This window comes from Odocoileus virginianus, chromosome 33 (assembly GCF_023699985.2).
Source record: "Odocoileus virginianus isolate 20LAN1187 ecotype Illinois chromosome 33, Ovbor_1.2, whole genome shotgun sequence".
Lineage (NCBI taxonomy): Eukaryota > Metazoa > Chordata > Mammalia > Artiodactyla > Cervidae > Odocoileus > Odocoileus virginianus.
In genome coordinates, this window is record NC_069706.1 from 20,824,620 (window position 1) to 20,844,812 (window position 20,193).

Genomic DNA, 20,193 nt, shown 5'->3' on the forward strand with positions numbered 1-20,193 from the left:
TGGATTAAGGGAGAAGTGAAAACTTCAGTAACAGGCCAATTAGAAACTTACCACAATGGTGGCAGTATAAAACATAGGATGTGGCCAAAGCTGTGCGTGAAAGTTTTTAGCCTTAAGATGTTAAACTTTTAATGAAGAAGAACGGGAAGAAATTAACTGAGCAGTCAGTTCAAGAAGCTTTAAAATGAATAATGAATAACAGCAGGAGACATTTGTTGCATACTCATGGTATGTTAGCCTCAGTTCTGAGCATGGATTATCTCATTTAATTCTGACAACACTGCTGTGATATGAGTGTTATTACAATTATCACCATTATTTTTCAGAAAGAAAACTGAAGTACAGGCAGATAAGATAATGTGCCCAAACATTATAGTTTGCAAATGATGAAAACAGCATCAAAACCTGGCCATCTGACTCCAGAATGCATACTTGCAACCCAATAAATAATACAAGAACAAGTACAAATAAAATAAGTAGGACAAGTAAAAGTGAAACTAACAATCAAATAAGAAAAAAACAGTAGAATTGAGAAATATATCCATCATTTGCTTCTTTAAAATGAAAAAATAATAAAATGGACACCAAGGAAGATAAACCTCTGAAAAAAAGTAAAAAGAGAGACTCCCCAGCAATATAATGAGGAAAGCTTGAGAAAGGGCATGGCACCATCTCAGATAAGATGATGCAGTTGAAACACATGGAGAAGAACACTGTGAATAATTCCAAAGGAAAATATAAATTCCCAAAGTTAGTTTGAGAAGAGCGTGAGGGAGAAACGAAGCTGGTAAAAGCTCCAAGCGGGATAGGACACTTTGCTCATCATCCTTTTATTTCACATTGTTCTGGAAATTTTACATATGGACCTATAAAGGGAAACACAAGAGGCATATCTATCAGGGAGGAGGAAAGAAAAATGTTATTACTGGGGATAATATGATTCTCTACCTGGAAAACTCAAAGGAAGCAACTGAAATCCCACAGCAACTCTCATGAATTTTAAAAATACTTAGAAAATAAATATTCTGAAAATTTATCGCTTTCCTATTTGTAAATGATAACCACTTGGCAAACAAAATGGAAAAGATGTCAAAATCACAATAGCAGAGAAGTAGCACTTCTCAGATAATACTAAGTTAGAAATATGTAGAACTATAGAGAAAATTGGGTGTCCCAGGTGGCGCTAGTGGTAAACAACCCAGCTGCCAATGCAGGAGACATAAGAAACATGGGTTTGATCCCTGGATTGGGAAGATCCCCTGGAGGTCATGGCAACCCACTCTAGTATTCTTGCCTGGAGAATTCCGTGGACAGAGGAGCCTGGAGGGCTACAGAATCCATGGGGTTGCAAAGAATCGGACACGACCGAAGCAGCTTAGCACACACACACGCATAGAGAACATTAAATACTTTACTGGGAGACATAAAATAAAATTTTAACAGGGGGCACTCTATTCCTGATAGAAGTACTCATTGTTATGAAAGTGTCAATTATCAAAGATCCAATAAATTTTTTTCTGGGGGTGAGGGTAGGGAGCTGACTAAATACAATTGCAATAAAAATTCCATTGGTATTTTTAAAAGCTTAATAAACTGATTCTATAGTTCACTTGGAACTTGCAATGATTGCCAAGAGAATATTGAAAATAAGGATAATGAGAGAGGACTTGCCCTGCCAAGATATAACATATTATAAAGCTACTATAATTAAATCCCATATTGCTTTCTTATAAGACAGATCAGTGGAACAAAACTGCAGGCCCAAAGACAGACCTCAGTGTATATAATTATTTAGTACATAATTAGGTTGGCATTTGAAATCAGTGATGAGGGGATGAATTATTCAATAAAAAATGCTGGCACAATTGATTACCTATTTGGGGAAAAAATGGCAAGTTAAATTCCCATGTCATTTCAGATACAAAAAAAAAAAAAAATTTACAAATCGATGAAAGTTTAAAGTGCATATGATGCCAAATAAAAGTAAAGAGAAAAGAATGGTATTGATAGGAATTTGGATCATATGGGAAGGCCTTTTGAAGTGTAGTTGGACTAAGTTTTCTTTGTCCAGTTTTTTTCTTTTGGTAGTCTGCAAGTTATTCTTGTTAGCACACTATTTAAACTTATAATGTCCTAAATGCAGTTTCTCCATACCTATTAACTCTTGAGGAATAAGACAAAGATCTTAACATGTTGCAATTTTATAGTCTTTTTCCCATCTCTGTCTCTTAGAACTTGTTACCCCACGCTCACCTTGCTTTTGTTCTTTTACCACTGTTTTATGCCTCTTTGATTCACTTTGTTGCTTTTTTTGTGGACTGTATATTCTCTATTACTTTCTCTATTACTTTGTGGGAAGTAAATTTTCTGAGTTCTTGTATTTTGGAAATGTCTTTATTTTGTTCTTTCACTTGAATGCTCACTTGGCTGTGTATGGGATTTTAGGTTCAAATGACTTTTCCTAAAACTTTGACCATGTTGCTCCACTGTATTCTATTTTTTTTATAATTTTAAAAAAATGATTGCCACAATCAATTTAGTTAAATTTTTTAAAGATTTTTTTTTAAAATGTGGACCATTTAAAAAGTCTTTATTGAATTTGTTACAGTATTGCTTCTGTCTTATGGATTGGTCTTCTGGCTGTGAGGCATATGGAATCTCAGCTTCCTAACCACAGCTCGAACTCACACCCCCTGCCTTAGAAGGTGAACTCTTGACAGTTGGAAGTGCCTCCATTGTATCCGAGAATTCAGAGTTGCAGATGAGAAATCTGATGTTAAAAGTATTTTTGTTCGTTTGTCAGTAACTTTCCTGTCTTCTTTTCCTATCCCTGCTGGACACGTCCTCACAGCAATATCTGAGCTGTGGTAATTCTCACTGTTAGTCATTTTTCTTTTTATTCATATCTATTGACACTTGATAGTTTCTTTCCATTTAATGGCTCAAATCCCTCTTAATCTTTAGAGAATTTCTTTTCATTTTCTTCAATTACACCTTCTTTACTTTTCTTTCTGTTCTTTCCTGGACATCCTTCTGTATAGATATTAGAATTTTGAGATCTGTTCTACATGTTTTGAGTCATTTCTTTTTTTCTTTCTTGCTTTTTTTCTTTTTTCTTGTTTTTTTGCAGAATTCTGGGGAAATCACTCAAATTAGACTTCCAGTTTGCTAAGTTCCTCTTTAGTTGTCCTCCATTTTGTATCAGCCCAACCACTGAATTTCCAGTTTGGGCAATCGTATTTTTCATTTCCTGATCTTTGTTTTTCTTTGCCTCTTAGTTTCAAAATGAAAGTAGGCTTATTTCCCTTGATATTCTGTAATTAACATATACTCTTGTCAACATTTCAAACAATATAGATGTAAGGGATGTATAGATGTATAGTAAAAATAATCTGTAGTCCTTTTGCCCAGAGATAACCATCACTGGCATTTTTTGGCCACTGCTCATATATTACTCTTAACATTCACAGACATATAGGTGCAGAGGACTTCGCCACTCACAACAAACATATATATGCTGTTTGACACAGATGTCTTTATACAAAGCACATATTACTTACAAAATGCAATAAATAATAACAGAAAGAGGAGAAAGAAATTGACCCCTTTGGAACTCTTCTTCTTTTCTTTAGCTTTGCCATCTTGTGGAATCTTGGTTCCCTGACTAGGGATTGAACCTGAGCCCCTGGAAGTGGAAGCATGGAGTCCTAACCACTGGACTACCAGGGAATTTCCTCCAGATTCACTAATAATCAGTCAAGACTAATGTTTTTTTCCCAACTATTACCCTTTCTGTCTCCTTCCTGTCATATTGAATTATTTTGAATTGAATCACTTTATCCATAAAGATTATAGGATGTATCCTTAGAAGTAAGAATAACAAAAAATCATAATACCCTTATTATATAAAAAAATTATAATTCCCTAATACCAATAGCAAAAATTCCCTCATATTATCAAAAATGAATACATTCATTTTTCTGATTGTCTCATAATTATTAAAAAACTATTAGTTTATTTAAATTAGGACCCAAACAACATCTACATATTGTGTTTAGTTAATACCTTTTTAAAATCTCTTTATTATGTTCCTCCTCTGCCCTGCTATTTTCCTCCTGCAGTTTTCTGTTTTCGTTTGTTTATTATTGGTGTTTTGAGCAGTTTTAGGCATAGAAAAATTGATTGAAAATACAGTTTCTGTACATTCCCTCAACCCCATCTCTACCCTAGTTTCCCCTATTATTAATGTCTGCAAGTGAAATAAATCAGAAAGAGAAAGAGAAATACCATGTTAACTCACGTGTATGTGGTATCTAAAAAAAAAAAAAAGAAAGAAAGAAACCCAAAACACCGAAACCAAGAAGTGAACTTGTGGATACAGAGAATAGATTGGTGGTTGCCAGAGATTAGGGTGGGGAGCAGGTGAAATGGGTGAAAGTGGTCAAAATAAAAAAGTTCAGGGGGTGTAGTAAATAGCATGGTGACGATAGTTAGTAGTACTGTAGTGTATATTTGGGCTCCCCTGGTGGCTCAGTGGTAAAGAATCTGCCTGCCAATGCAGGAGGCGTGTTCGATCCCTGGGTTGGGAAGATCCGCTGGAGGAGGGCATGGCAACCCGCTCAGGTATTCTTGCTGGGAAATCCCATAGACAGAGGGGCCTGGCAGGCTCCTGTCCATGAGGTTACAGAAGAGTTGGACACAACGACTGAGCGTGCGGTATTTATTTGGAAGTCACTAAGAGAGTAAATCTTAAAAAATCTTATCACAAGAAAGAAATTTACAACTATGTGTGGTGACGGATGTTGATGATTTATAGTGATGATCATTTATAAATGTACATATGGAATCATTCTGTTATACACCTGAACCTAATATAAGGTTATATCAATTATATGTCAATTAAAAAATGAAGAGAACTATATTCAGTACCCTATGATAAATCATAATGGAAAATAATATTAAAAAATGTGAAAAAATGAAATAGCATGCCTTAGAGTGTTGTTAGGAGTATTAATTAATATATGTAAAGCACTTTTAAAGAATCTTGCATTAGTGTGGTACATTTGTTACAATTGATGGACCAATATTGATACATTGTTATTAACTAAAAGCCATTGTTTATACTAGGGTTCACTTTTTGTTTTGTACATTCTCAAAATGTAGTTGTCACTACCGTGTCATCCATAGTAGTCAATATAATTAGTAATTTGTAAGTTGTAGCACCAGTGTACCCAGGAGTTTGACTTCAATAGAAGACAAGGCGCAGAAGCTGAAGGCATTGTTTATCTGATTATAAAGCCTTAGAGTATAAAGTCCAGGCCTAATGATGTCTTCCTCTCTTTCCCTCCCTTCCTGCTCTCCACTTCCCCTCTCCCTTCCCTCCTACCCTCATTTTCTCTTTTGCAGTCTGCTGTTTTGTCGTGCACAAGCGGTGCCATGAATTTGTCACCTTCTCCTGCCCGGGCGCTGACAAGGGCCCAGCCTCTGACGTAAGTAATGGGCACTGGTCCCCTCTCTGTTCACAGTCAATACATCCTTTTGGGTGACTGAGTATACTGAGACAAAAAGTCAGGATGTCGCGGTCCCTACAGCCTCTGAGACTGTTTTCATCTTAATGGGAAAAAACAAAACATTTTGAGAGGGGTGCATGACTTCAAGAAATCAGTCTCTCTACTATGATTTAGCACAATGTCTTCATCTTTATGGCTGAAGCATGAGGTTGATGGGCAGAGGTTAAATCATGAACTCTTTGTCAGGGCCCAAGAATTAGGAGGAATTAAGATTTTCCTGCTCCGTTCAACCCAAAATGTGATTACTGTTGAGGGATGAGGGATGCTCCTGGGTAAAACTGGCAAATAAACTTTGTTTTGATCATTATTGCTTTATTTTAATGTGGTTTGAAAAATGTATCTAGTAGTGGTTTGTCATTTATGGTGAGAATATAAAATTTCCTACCTAAGTAAAGGTGTTTAGGGTTAAACAAAAGAAAGGGCTTCCCTTGTGGCTCAGCTGATAAAGAATCCGCCCAAAATGTGGGAGACCTGGGTTTGATCCCTGGCTTGGGAAGATCCGCTGGAGAAGGGAAAGGCTACCCAGTATTGTGGCCTGGCGAATTCCATGAACTGTATAGTCCATGGGGTCGCAAAGAGTCAGACACGACTGAGTGACTTTCACTTTCACTTTCAAAAGATAAGGACTTCCCTGGCAGTCCAGTGGTTAGGAATTCACACTTGCAGTGCAAGGGGCGCCGGTCTAATCCCTGGATGGGGAACTAAGATCCCATATGCTGTGTGGTGTGGTCAAAAATAGATAAATAAAAACTGAAAAAGATAAATTGACTTAAGGAAAATATTAAGTGAGTGACAGCCTGAGTACTATGTTTGAGTGCACTGTGGCTAAATTCTTGGAACGCGTTTGCCTAAAGTTTGGGGCACCATGTGGATCGCCTATCCAACAGCCATTCCTAACCCTCACCCTCTTCTTTCTGGCAAAGGCCACCTCTCAGTATAGACACTGAAGATGCCTGCTGCTTCTTTCTCAGGCTCCTTTGTAGCTAGTGAGTGAGCACGTGACCCAGTTCTGCTCAGTGGGACCCGAGGGGAAGTCTGGACAGGGCTTCTAGGAAGGACTTTCCTTTCTGATCAAGGAAGATATTCCTTTCTTTGTTCTGGTGGACATTTTTGAGTGAGCACATAATGCATGGAGTTGTGGCAACCCTTAGGGTCAATGAGAAAGCTATGATTGACATCCTGAGCAGGGCCGAGTGGAAGAGATAAGGGAACCTGGGTCATGGATGACATTGCTGAACTGCTGAGCCCACGCTGCGCTCTCTTATGCTCAGACTGTGTATGTGAGATAAGAAGCACCTCTTACTGGTAAAGTCTCCCAGTGTAGGGTGTTCTTTTCCACGCAGCTGAACCCGTCCTGGGCCTTCTACCATGCACACTCTGCTCTTGGCCCAGTCCTGGCCTCTGTGCATCTGTCACCCCTACTTCTCTAATTTTGCTCCTGCTTTGGTTCGCCTTCCTGGAATTTCCCCCACTGGCTTTGTCTCCACTGGTCCTGTCTTGATCACTTAGACTTGACAGCTGATCTCAGCTTGCTCGAAGTGGGTAGTCACTACCTTCTGTCGTTACATGTGCTCTTGCTGGCGTTCTAATAGTGGTCATCTGCCATTTTGCTGCAAATCAGGGGCAGGCCATGCACCCTCTAGAGCTGATACTGCAGTTCTGCTTGTGGATGGTGCTATTTGGGTTTAAGAACTTCAGGCAACAGAGAACAACCAAAACCCCCACAGGCCTGTTTTGTTCTCTCAGATCACACTCCCTGACCCTTTTAGTGCAATCCCTTCCTGTATCCCCAGGGAGAAGGTAAGTTTGGGGGACAGCCTGCTTCTATTATGCAGCTCTGAATGTTCATGCAGACCGAGGCGTGATACTCAGAGAGCAGCCAGGAGGATGCTGTTTCCCATAGCCCCTCTTTATTCCTTGGCTTTTTATGTTGCCTGAGGGAGAAAGAGCTCAAACTGTTTTATGTGAAAAGGGAAATTTTGGTCCCTGAAACGGAAAAGCTCGACCCAGTGAATCAAGGTGCCGAAATGAGATCTTTAGGGATCTCTTTCTCCACTTCTTGGCTCAGTTTTCTTCTGTCCTGGTTTCTCTTTCAAGAAGGCTTTTCTCCTATGGGAGCATGCTGGCCATGGTAACTTTAGTCTTCAGATCTTGTCAGTGCTGAAATTCTAGTGACAAGAGCTGAAGTCTCAGTAAATCCCGGGTCATATCTAACTGAGGATGGTTATGCTGATTGGCAGGCCTGGTTAGGGGCTTACCCCTGGAGAGTCTGAGAGTGGGAGAGAGGCAGTCGATCCCTTGGAGGAAAATTAGAGAAGCAGTGTTGTGTACTGGTTAAACTCACACTAGGGATGGAGCCAGCATTTCGAGGCTCTGGTGTGCTTGACCTTGGGCAAAGTACTTCAGTCTGTTTATGCTTTAGATTGTTCAGTTGAAAATGAATAAAACAATCGTTCCTACCTAATAACCTTGCTAGGAGTATCTGGTGTGTATGTTTAGGACAGTGTCTGGTACATACTGAAGATGATAATGACAGTGGTAATGAATAACAGTGAATGTGTGCTGGGTAGACAATGAGGACAGATGTCTACCAGGTAAGTCTGATGAATGAATAGGTCCTCTGCCTGCCACCTGGCAGTCATCCTTCCTAGGCATGTGTAGGCGCCATAAGTTGTAGGGGACCGTGCTCTGTGTGAATGGAACAGTGTATCCATTCATTGCCTTGGGCATGGGGAGAGCAGGGAGTCCTCCCTGCAGCCGGCATGCATAGGATTTGGCAGCCGATCTCTGGACACAGTTCCAAGAAGGCTGGTTGGCACCGAGGATGATGAATTGGTCCAGACTCCTGAACTGGTTTGACTTGGTTCATTGACCTTTTTCTGTCCATGGTTGGAGACATGATTAAATATCTGGCCACACCTGTCTGCCTACCTGGCCAGGCTCTCTGAGGCTCATGCAGATCAGGAGGGGTGCCCTCCTCTTGTGTGACCTTGGAGGAGCAGGTGTGCAGTGAGCTCATGGTGTAGAAAAGCACTGCCTCCGTCTGTGAAAAAGGAATTGTCCTTTTTGTCCTCTGCCCCCTGCTATTCCAAGTCCAACAACGTAAGCTGAGGAATATCTGGGTATTAGTAGATCTTTGTGTGGTTAGCAGCCTTCTAGGTCTCCATCATGGCATATTAGGCACCCTGAGGGAATTTTGTGAATCAAGCTCTGTCCTGGTGAAGCCAGCTGATGACCCAACCATTCAGTGCCAGTGTGAATAGACAATACATATGGGCACCCACCACTGGGGGACCTCAAAACGTGGCAGAGTTCCTGGTTGGTACTTCTGATCATCTGTAGGGATCCTGCTGGTTCTGAGGTCTTCTCAGAATGAGAAAGAGAAGACTTGCCTCTGAGGGGTTGGACTAGGATAAGTCAAGTGAGGGACTTGCCCTGGGCACAAAAATTAAGGGATTCTTGCTTGTGTCTGTCTGGTGGCTGGATGATCTAGGCTGGACCCATTCACATGACTGGCAGTGAGCTGGCTGTTGGCCCAGGTGCCTTGATTCTCCTCCACATGGCTTCTCATCCTCCAGCTGACTATCTCTGGTTTGTTCACATGGTGGTTTCAGGGTTCCAAGAAGAGCAAATGAGGACATCCCAAATGCATCCAGCTCATGCATCATGTTTGATAATGTCCCACTGGACCAAGTAGTCTCATGTTATTGTTCAGTAGCTCAGTCGTGTCTGACTCTTTGCGACCCCATGGACTGTAGTCTGCCAGGTTCCTCTGTCCATGGTGTTCTCCCAGCAAGAATACTGGAGTGGGTTGCCATTTCCTACTTCAAGGTATCTTCCTGGACCAGGGATCGAACCTGTGTCTCCTGCATTGGCAAGCTGATTCTTTACCACTGAACCACCAGGGAAGCCCTTAAGTAGTCTCATGGCTAAGCCCAAATTCAAGTGGTAAAGAAATAGACCTCACTCATCATGGGAGGGAAAGAATCTCTGGTCAAGCTACTGCAGATCATGTTGACTCAGGTGGTCACTGTGGAACAGAATCCCTGGAGGCCATCACACTGGACTTCATAAAGGACTCTCAGGTCTCACTGTGGTTTAGAGAGTCAGACAGCCTTAAATAGGACAACAGACCTCATGTATTCCCTGCCCCGGTCCCTGACTGACTCAGCCCCCTCCATCTACAGATGGAAAGTTGGGCAGTTTATGGATCACTCCCAGAGACAACGGGCTTCCCAGGTGGCTCAGTGGTAAAGATTCCTCTTGCCAATGTGGGAGATGCAGGAGACGAAGATTTGATCCCTGGGTTGGAAAGTTCCCCTGGAGGAGGAAATGGCAACCCACTCCAGTATTGCCTGCAGAATTCCATGGACAGAGGAGCCTGGTTGGCTACCATCCATGGGGTCACAAAGAATCAGACACGACAGCGACTGAGTCACACACACACCACCCAGAGAAAATGGTGGTTAAGGATGTGGACTCTGAAGTCAGTCATACGTGAGTTCAGGTCCCGACTCTATCAGTTACGCAGGAGACGATCTTGGATGTGTCTTTTTCCTTCTCTGTGGCTCAGTTTCCTTATCCACAAACTAGGATGTTAGTACTAACCACATAGGTCTGTTGTAATAATTAAAAAAAAAATCCTTAAAATGAAAAAGGGCTAACTACATCAGCATCAAAAGGATTAGCCACAGATGGATTAAGAAGCCGTTGTGTAAAAGCACTCAGCACTGTGCAGTGTCCTAATAAGCCTTTGGTGCAGGTAGCTGATGGCATTTCCATTAATCTCCCTAATCATGGATGTACTGATAGTTCTCTCCATCCCCCCACCTACACCATGCACTTGTGTTTTCATTTCCATTGTGTGAGTGCTAAGTCACTCAGTTGTGTCCGACTCTTTGCAACCCTGTGGACTGTAGCCCACCAGGCTCCTCTGTCCATGGGATTCTCCAGGCAAGAATACTAGAGTGGGTTGCCATGCCCTCCTCTAGGGGATCTTTCTGACCCAGGGATTGAACCGGAATCTTTTACATCCCCTATATTTGCAGGCGGGTTCTTTACCACTAGCATCTGGAAAGCCTGGGAATCCCTTCCATTTCCATTACTTTATACAAAATCTGAAATTTTGCAATGTAATGCTGAGAAAAAGAACCTAGATTTTAGAGCCAGAAAACTTAGTGTCAAAATACAGTGCTGAAGTTTCCAGCTCCACTGATCTTGGTAAAATTATTTCAGTTCTGTGATCTTTAGTTTGTGTCTTTAAAATGGGGCAAATAATACATAAATCATAGGTTTGGGGGTGAGTATTCAATGAAAAGCTACTTGAATCACATCCAGAATAGTGTCTGGCACAAAGAAGGCACTCAGAAAATGGTTCCTAAATTATGATTAATCCCTGGAGGAGTCTCTCCTACTCAAGAAGGGGTGCAGGTTACTTTCTGACCTGCCAAGGAATAATAGCTAATAATAGCTAACTTTGTTGAGCAGAGGTTCTGCACCAGGCATTGCAAAAGTATAAAAGGACTCTTTAGCTGGTTTGTCTAAAGATAATTTCTCCGGCGTTTTATGGTTTTAGGAATAATAATTTCTTATCATTCATGGTCAAAGTACCAAATAAAACTCATTGTTATGCACTGTACCTTCCTGATTCCATCACTAAATCAGGTCAGTGAAAGATGCAGGCAGTAATGTTGAGTGTATCGTTTTGTGTTTCATAATCTAAGTGTTACTTTATGAAGAAATATATTAAAAATGATAAATCATGCATTGGATGTTGAAGACTTAATAAAAGAGAAATAAAGGAAAATCTAAAAAGAATATATAAAATTCACATATTAAAAGAATATGCATATAAATGCTAATGGATTTGAAAATCTGGTTGAAAGGGATGATTCTCCAGGAAATTTTAAATTGGCAATTTTATCTCAAGAAGAAATTGAAAACCATAACAGGCAAATAATCGAGAGAAATGAGAACATTGCTTTTCTTCTCCCAAAGCTCCAGAATAATAGGCTTCATCGGTAAATTATTTTAAACTTTAGAAGAATGAAGAATTTCTCTTCATTTGATTTGATTTTGATTTTCATAATAGTGAGCCTGTTGTCTTAGACTATCTTTGTTTCCTTTTTGTGACATGCTTTACTTTTTTATTGACGTGTAACTGATGGATAATATGTAAATTACAGGTATACAATATAATGCTTCACAATTTTAGAGGTTATACTTCATTTGTGTGTGTGTGTGTGTGTGTGTGTGTGTGTGTGTTTGTGCGCGTGCTAAGTTGCTCAGTTGTGTCCGACTCTTTGCAACCCCATGGACTGTAGCTGGCCAGGCTCCTTTGTCCATGGGGGTTCTCCAGGCAAGAATATTGGAGTGAGTTGTCATGCCCTCCTATATCTTCCCAACCCAGGGATCAAACCCAGGTCTCCCACATTGCAGGCAGATTCTTTACCATCTGAGCCACCAGGGAAGCCCATGAATATTGGAGTGGGTAGCCATTCCCTTCTCCAGGGGATCTTCCTAACCCAGGAATTGAACCGGCGTCTCCTGCCTTGCAGGTGGATTCTTTACCAGCTGAGCTAACAGGGAAGCCCATACTCCATTTATAGTTATTATAAAATATTGGCTATATGCCCTGTCTTGTATGAAATATCTTTGTAACTTATCTTATACCTAATCAGTTCATTTTAAACTATATCAAATTATAGAGAGAAAGTAAATGTTCACAATTTTAAAAAATCAAAAGTGAGGTAGAGCCAACTCAGATTGGTACTAAGTAAAGAGGTTGGCTCATGGGAAGGACATTGAGAAGGATTAAGAGCTTCAGGGATAAGAGTCTCAGACACTAAAACTGAGGATCCAATACTTGTAAAATGCTTTCTCATTATTGGCTGTATCAGTCAGCTTTGCTGCGTAACAAACCATCCCAAAATTTAGTGGCTTAAGACATTTATTATGTTTCGTGATTGTGCGGGCCGCTTGGGTCATTCTTCTGATCTGGGTCTATTCAGCTGATCACTGCTGAGCTCTCTCGTGCACTTGGTCAGCTGTGACTTGGCTGGTGTGGGATCACCTAGGGTGGCCTCAGGCAGGGACTGACACTTGTCAGCCTCTTGACTGGGGCCCTTTGTTCCTCCTCTTCCATGTGGTCTCCTTTCCTCCATCAGTTTAGGTTCATCTGTGCACTGGTCTCAGGGTTCCAAGCACTGCAAGAGGGAAAACCCCCACAGCTTGGGTGTCTTTCAAGCTTTTATTTGTGTCACAGTGGTTGTGGCCAAGATCAGATTTGGGGTGGAAAAACAGACTTCACTTCTGGATGGTAGGGGCTGCAAAGTCTCGTTGTAGAGATGCAGGTAGGAAGTGGGGACTTGTGGCCATTTTGCAGTCTACCATTTTGCAGCTGGCCCTCCTCGTCTGCTATGCCAGCTGTCTCCATGGTCCTTCCAGATCATCTCTGCTTTCTCCTTAGAGACTGACTTGCAGGGGATGCATCAGTGGGGGTTCCCTTACTCTCTGACTTCTAGCTGGGCTTAAGACGAGGGATTGATAGGAGACTGGAGGGTGAGCCCAGGGTGTTTATCATGAGGTCTTCTTGGGTTTACCCTTTGACGGTGTTCCCCTCCTACAGCAGTTTGCAGCTGTTTCCTCCCAAAGACACCTCGACACAGTCTCCCCTCCTGGCCTCCAGGAGCCCTCTCCTCTCTTCTCTTGTCCCTCTGCTTGTCTGGCCCTCAGTCACTGCACCCTCCCTCTGGGTTTCTCAACAGCGTGCCCACACCTTTCTAAACAGTCCTTTTATGAAACCTGCCTTAAACTCTCCTAATCTGAATATGCCATTAGTTTCCTGCTGGGACCCCAGCTGACTTGTCCTTGCTTTATTTGCTCCTACTGGAGACAGGACGTGCCTGTAAATATGTCTGATGACTTGGTTGTAGTTGACCCTAGGGAGAGATGGAAGCCCTAGTTGACACAGTGGCCTTCTTTCTTCCTGCATTCATAAATCAGTCCCAGGAAAGGGTTCTGATTGGTTGGTCCTCAGTTGTTAGGGGAATGAACTCTTACAGTTTACAAGGCCTGGACCGTCTAGCGTCCCTCTGACACACAGAACAACATATAAGCAGAAGGAATGGGAGACTTGGAGGAGCTGACAAAATAAATAGTTGCCACACTGTATTATTATAAGCTAGCTTGACCATGATAACCAGCATAACCCAATAAGGCTGGCTCACAAAACTAAACTCTAGTAAACCTAGAATGTAAATTTAAAGATCCTAAATAAAACATGTAATACTATTTAATTCTTGGCATAGACTTACTGGTTCAAGTAGACATTTTTTAATACGAAAGAAACAATTTAGAGATAGAAAATAATGAAAAATTTTGGTTAATATAACAAAATATAGGAACAAGATAAAAATTAGCCAAGGAACTGTGAAATCTTGGAAGAAAAAATTTCAGTTTATCAGTTGCCTGTGCATGTGTACTCAGTCGTGTCTGACTCTTTGCAACTCCATGGACGGTAGCCTCTGCCCGGGCAAGTCTCCAGGCAAGAATACTGGAGCGGGTTGCCATTTTCTTCTCCAGGAATCTTCCCAACCTAGGGACTGACCCTGTGTCTTCTGCATTGTAGACGGATGTTTTACTCCTTGAGCCCTCAGGAACTAACCCAACGTAAGTGGGCTGAAATTCTCTACTAAAAGGCAAAGACTAATCAGACTGGAGAAATATATAATTCTAGGCATTGTACAAAAGAAATGTATTAGGTTAAAAATAAAAGAGTCAAAGATATAGCGCCCCCCCCCCAAATACACGTACATATGGAACATGATCTTAATAGTAATATCAAAAGAAATAGGATTCAAAGTAAAAAGCATAAACAGGAGGAAGAGGGGGAAAGTGCACTCTAATATATTACTGGTGATATGAATGTAAGTGAATATTGGGTTGGCCAAAAAGTTCGTTTGAATTCTTCTGTAAGATGTAATGAAAAACCCAAGTGCACTTTTTGGCCAACCCAATGTAATCTTCCTCAAGAGATAATTACCAACATGTATCAAAAGCCTTAATGACCTTTTAGCCTAAGAATTTTGCTAAGAAATTATTTAAGGATATGTGTATATATTTACAAAAAAATTGGAAGCAATCTAAAAGGCTGGAAATTAGGGTTTATGTAAGTAAAACATATCCGTGTGACAGGAGGCTGCGTGGTGATTTAAATGTTACAATGTCTGGGTGATGGGAATGTTCTTTCTGTGTCTTGTTGAGTTGGCGGCTATATACATGCACACAGTATTCAAAACTCATGAAACTGTGTGCTTAAAAGAGGGAGGGGCATATATACCTATGGCTGATTCATGTTGAGGTTTGACAGAAAGCAACAAAAGTCTGTAAAGCAATTATCCTTCAATTAAAAAATAAGTTGATTTAAAAAAGAAAGGAAAGTCTGTGCATTACTCTATGTCAGTTATACTTCAATAAAGTCACCTGATTAAAATGTTGTTGACTTAGGACTATTTAGTCATTATGAAGAAAACAGACAACAAAGCCCATGGATGATGTGATATGTCTACAAACATACACTCACATGGAAACACAAGGCCACATTTTCTGAACACATTTTGATGTCCCCCTTGTCAATTCTTCTCAGTATCTCATTCCAGACTGCTGGCAGAACTCTGAAGATCACTTTGGGAATTTCTGTAACTGTTTCCCGTGATCTTGTTTTTGGTGCCTCTTCACCTCCAGCCTGGACTCATGCTTCCTTCCTGCTTAATTTGATTAAAATCAAACCTGAGTGAAGGCTTGGGTATAACTGTAAGTAACTATAGTTGCTTCTGGATGTGGTCACTCTTAAGATACTCCATCAGCTGGGAGCCAGCTCAGTCCCCCACATGGGCCTCTTCAGGTGCTCCTGGTAAGATTCTGGCCCTGTTGGTGGACTCACCTTTGGCCCCCAAGGAGGGAGGTCCTAGCTCTGCCAGTCTGAGTCTCACTCACTTCCTGCCTCAGCACCAGTGGAGTGGGACAGCCCTGTCTTCAGATAAAGGGCCCACCTCCTCTTCTTTGGCATTGTCTGGTCTCTCTGGCTCCGAGAAAGCCATGCACCAGTTGGCTGCACTCTTCTCAAAGCCTGGGTTGCTTAGTCTTACATGGCTCCAGGCAGGGACACCCCACCATTCAGTTCTGATGATGCTCCAAGGCTGTCTGGCTCTTCGAGGAGGTGAAGCAACAGTCAGGGTTGGACATCCCTCTTGGCATCATAGTACGATCGCATCATCACCTGAAAGCAGAACTCATTTGTATCTCTCAAGGATAAAGAGTACCGGGGCAATTCAGTCTCTAAACAGTGCAGACTCTCTCTCATCTATCTACTACTATCTAAATCTGGCAGGGCACCAGGACTATTATTTATTACTTAACACTGTAGTCTATAACTTCTACATTCACGATCAAAGTGTTCAGTAATTAGGGTGCATGTTCCAAATGAGAAAAGAACAGCTTACAAGGCAGAGTCTGAGAGTTGACCTGTCTTGCTCAAAGGCTAGGCTTCCATTTAACATTTAAAGAGCTATTATATAGATTTTTGATGTAACTTCAGAAGACAGAGCAGGCCTGAGAACCATCTGTGCAGGCTGAGGAAGAACAGTCTAAACTGACTCACTGGTTCCTATTTAAGCATATTAACACCTCATCCCAGTAGAGCAAAGACCAGTTGTCCCCAGTTGTAGAGGGGATGGATATCTGTAGTAGGTGTGGGTTTCTTCCACAGTTCTTTTACTAATGTTGTTTGGTTACATGCAGCAGAGCCACTTTGAGTTAGCTTAAATATCTACCTGCCAATGCAGGAGACGCAAGAGATATGGGTTTGATCCCTGGGTCAGGAAGATCCCCTAGAGTAGGAAATGGCGACCCACTCCAGTATTCCTACCTGGAAAATCCCATGGACAAAGGAGTCTGGCAGGTACAGTCCAGGGGTTTGCAAAGAGTTGGACACCACTGAAGCACGGAGCACACACAAACATAGTGAAATGTATTGAAGAAGGTATAAGATACTTTAGAGAACTGGAGGAAACCTCCCCAAACAACCAAATCAGTTGTATCTGATTCTGGTTCTTGTGTTGCTTTGGCCCTAAATTCGAATTCCAGAAGAAGAAACATTATTCTCTGAAGCTTAAGTTACTTAACCAGCCCTTTTCTTGGGCTTTTAAAGTCTTCCCTCTTTAGGGAACTAAATACAGTGGGGGTGGGTGGCTTTTTGAAGGAGAATTGAGACACTTATGCCTCATCACTGAGGCAGAGATGTTTGCAGGTAAAAACAACACATGTCCACTTCAATTTCTCAATGCTACTTTGCAGAATACAGACAGGTTGAATACTTAAGGATTATTTGGGTAGCCCACTCAGAACAGACGTCAGCTAAAGAGATACAGACAAGGGTCTGGGGATCTGTATTTTGATGCCCTTTGGGTAATTCTCCTGGGGAGCCAAGTTTGGAAGCCAGCAAAAGGTCCTATCTCAGATGGTTCTGAACCAGAATGGTGGGGTTTGACTTCAAGGTTTGCCACTAACTAGCTGAGTAAATAATCTTGCGCTCATTACCTAACTTCTCTGCCTCAGTTTTCTCATCTGTAAGAAGAGGATAAAATAGCATCCTCCTAACAAGGTTCAGGCAAGGATTAAACGAGTTAATCCATGTTGAGGGTTTCTCACCGTGCCTGGCAAATAGTAAGTGGTAGTTAGTATTGCTACCACCAGTGGTCCCTTCGAATCTTAGAATGTGAGTTTGAGATTGGAAAAGACCCTGATGCTGGGAAAGATTGAAGGTGGGAGGAGAAGGGGACGACATAGGATGAGATGGTTGGATGGCATCACTGCCTCAGTGGACATGAGTTTGAGTAAGCTTCCCTGCCCATCACAGGGAAGCCTGGCATGCTGCAGTTCATGGGGTCGCAAAGAGTCAGAGACAACTGAGCGACTGAACTGAACTGAGAGCCTTATTTTTGGCAAGGCATGCATCCATCTTGCTTGCCACAAAATGGATACACAAAGGCACCTCCCATGAGCTGGTTGAGGGGGAAAGTCTTAACGAAAATGATGGTCATGTGCTGAAATGCAGTTCTTTTGTCGGTGAAATGAATTCTGCCCAATTCTTCTCCCATTTGCCGTGTGCCACTGATGGCATCCGCAGTGCGGGTCCTGCATGTAAAGGTCAGAGCGAATTGCTTCTCTGCAGCCCTCTGTCCTTCACTGTCACAAAGACACAGAACTTCGTGCTGTGGAGGAAGAAGCACGTCCCCAGTGTGCAGCGTCTGGAGGATGGGAAGAGCTGTTTCTCCGGTGCATGAAGACGAGAGGTGCTGGGACTAAATGAGGCAGGCATGTCCTGTCTTATGAATGATTTTTGACTTCTCCTGCCTAAGGGGAGGGACCGGCCTCAGAGGCTGATAAAGGCAATTTCCCAGAAGACCTCAGCCTGTGGAGGCTGCAGACGGCAGGGGAAATAGAGCATTCAAAGGTAGATGACCCAGAAAGAGACATCCCTCACGTGAAAGGCGCTGGTCCTGGAGTCAGAAAGGCTCTGCCTCCAAATCCAGTGGTCTGGACTCCTGGGATGTCCGAGTAGCAATGTTTTACTTAAATAATAATATCCAAGAGCTAGCATTCATAGATAAGATTCTGTTTTAAGCACTTTCCATAGAATCTTTTTTTTTTTTTAGAATCTTTCTTTATTCTTTGTTACACTCTAGGAGGTGAGTCCCATTGTTGTCAGCCCCATTTTACAGATAAGGAAACTGAGGCTCTGAAGGGACTGAGGGACTTGCCCAGGGTCCCATGACCAGTGAGTAGCTGAGCCAGGATTCCCACCCAGGCAGTCTGGCCCAGCTCCTGTTCTTACCCAGCACCCCAGGCTGCCTCGTTACTTCAGCCCCGTTCACCTGGAAAAGCTAACTGAAGCAGACAGCGCTTTTCTCTAGAACCGCCTTCCCAGATCCATGCCCCCAGAGACTGTCTGACCTCATGGCCTGGGTTCCGCTGGTCCAGCTACACATGGACACCTGCCCCAAACTGGACCCATCAGACTCCCTCTTCCAAGAATTTAGAATCTGGATTCAGAGGCACTGCTTTTAGTCTGGGCTGGTCACACGGTTTTTGCAAACTGTTTCTTGTACAGGAAAGGGTCCATCTTGATGAATTTTCACACAGTGAACATTTGTCTGTCACCAGAACCCCAGAAGCCCTCCTGTGCACCCTTGTCACCCCTATATCTCCAACCCCTTACATCAATGTAACCACTACCCAGGCCAGTGGCCATTTGCTTGCTTGCTTTATTTTATTGAGCTATTTAGTTTTATTTTCTTTTATTTCATTTTATTGTGGAGAGAACACAACATCTGATCTACCCTCTTAATACACTTAAGGTTTTTTTTAAGTCTTTGTTGAATTTGTTACAATATTGCTTCTATTATTTTTCTGTTCTGTTTTTTTGGCCCAGAGGCCTGGGGATGTTAGCTCCCTGACCAGGGATTGAACCTGCACTCCTGGTGTTGGAAGGCAAGGTCTTAACCACTGGACCACCAGGGAAGTCCCTCTTAATACACTTAAAAAAATAATAATTTTATTCATTGATTTATTTCTGGTTGTGCTGCGTGGGCTTTTCTCTAGCTAGGAGGAGCGGGGGCCGCCCTCCACTTGTGGCGCTCGGGCTTCTCATTGCGGCGTCTTCTCTTGTGGAGCACAGGCTGTAGGGCACGCAGGCCCAGTAGTTTCAGTTCCCGGACTCTAGAGCACGGGCTCAGCAGTTGTCGAACACAGGCTCCGTTGCTCCATGGCATATGGGATCTTCCAGGATCAGGGATCGAACCTGTGTCTCCTGCATAGGCAGGTGGGTTTTTTGTTTTTTTTTTTTTTTTACCACTAAGCCACCAGGAAAGCCCCCCTCTTAAACTCTTAAGTGTATCATATAGTATTGTTGACTGCAGACAGTGGGGTGCAGATCTCTAGAGCTCACTCATCTTGCTTAACTGAAACATTGATTAGTAATTCCCCCATTTTCCCTACTCCAACTTCCAGGACCCATCATTCCACTCTTTGATTCTGTGAATTTGGTATGATTGGAATTATATAGTATCTGTCTTTCTGTGTCTGGTTTATTTCACTTGACATAATGTCCTCACAGTTTATCCATGTTGTCCCGTGTTGCAGTGTATCGTTCCTTTTTAAGCATGAGTAATGGTCCACTGTATGTATATGCCCTGTCTTCTTTATCCATTCATCTATATGCATTCAGTTTGTTTCCTCACCATTGTGAATAATGCTGCAGTGAACACAGGAGTTGTAAAGTCTCTCTAAGATCCTGATTTCAGTTATTTTTGGATAAATACCCATAACTAGAATTGCTGGATCATATGGTATTTCTCTTTTTTACTTTTTGAGCCGTCTCTAAACAGACTAAGGATTTGAGTAGACATTTATCTGAAGACATACAGGTGGGTAACTGGTATCTGAAAAGATGCTCGGTATTCATCAGAAAATTCAAATCAAACCCCCAGTGAGACCTCACACCTGACAGACTGGCTATTATCAAAACAAACTCCAAAGAAAAGTGTTGGTGAGGGTATAGAGA

The 20,193-nt window shown here is 42.1% G+C and overlaps 1 protein-coding gene across 1 annotated transcript in view; it reads left to right on the forward strand.

Moving 5' to 3' along the window:
- Window positions 1-20,193, forward strand: part of PRKCB (protein kinase C beta) — a 358,135-nt gene that overhangs the window by 149,766 nt on the left and 188,176 nt on the right. Inside the window, 1 exon segment of the mRNA XM_070461044.1 lies at window positions 5,407-5,489. Coding sequence (XP_070317145.1) covers window positions 5,407-5,489 — 83 coding nt within the window.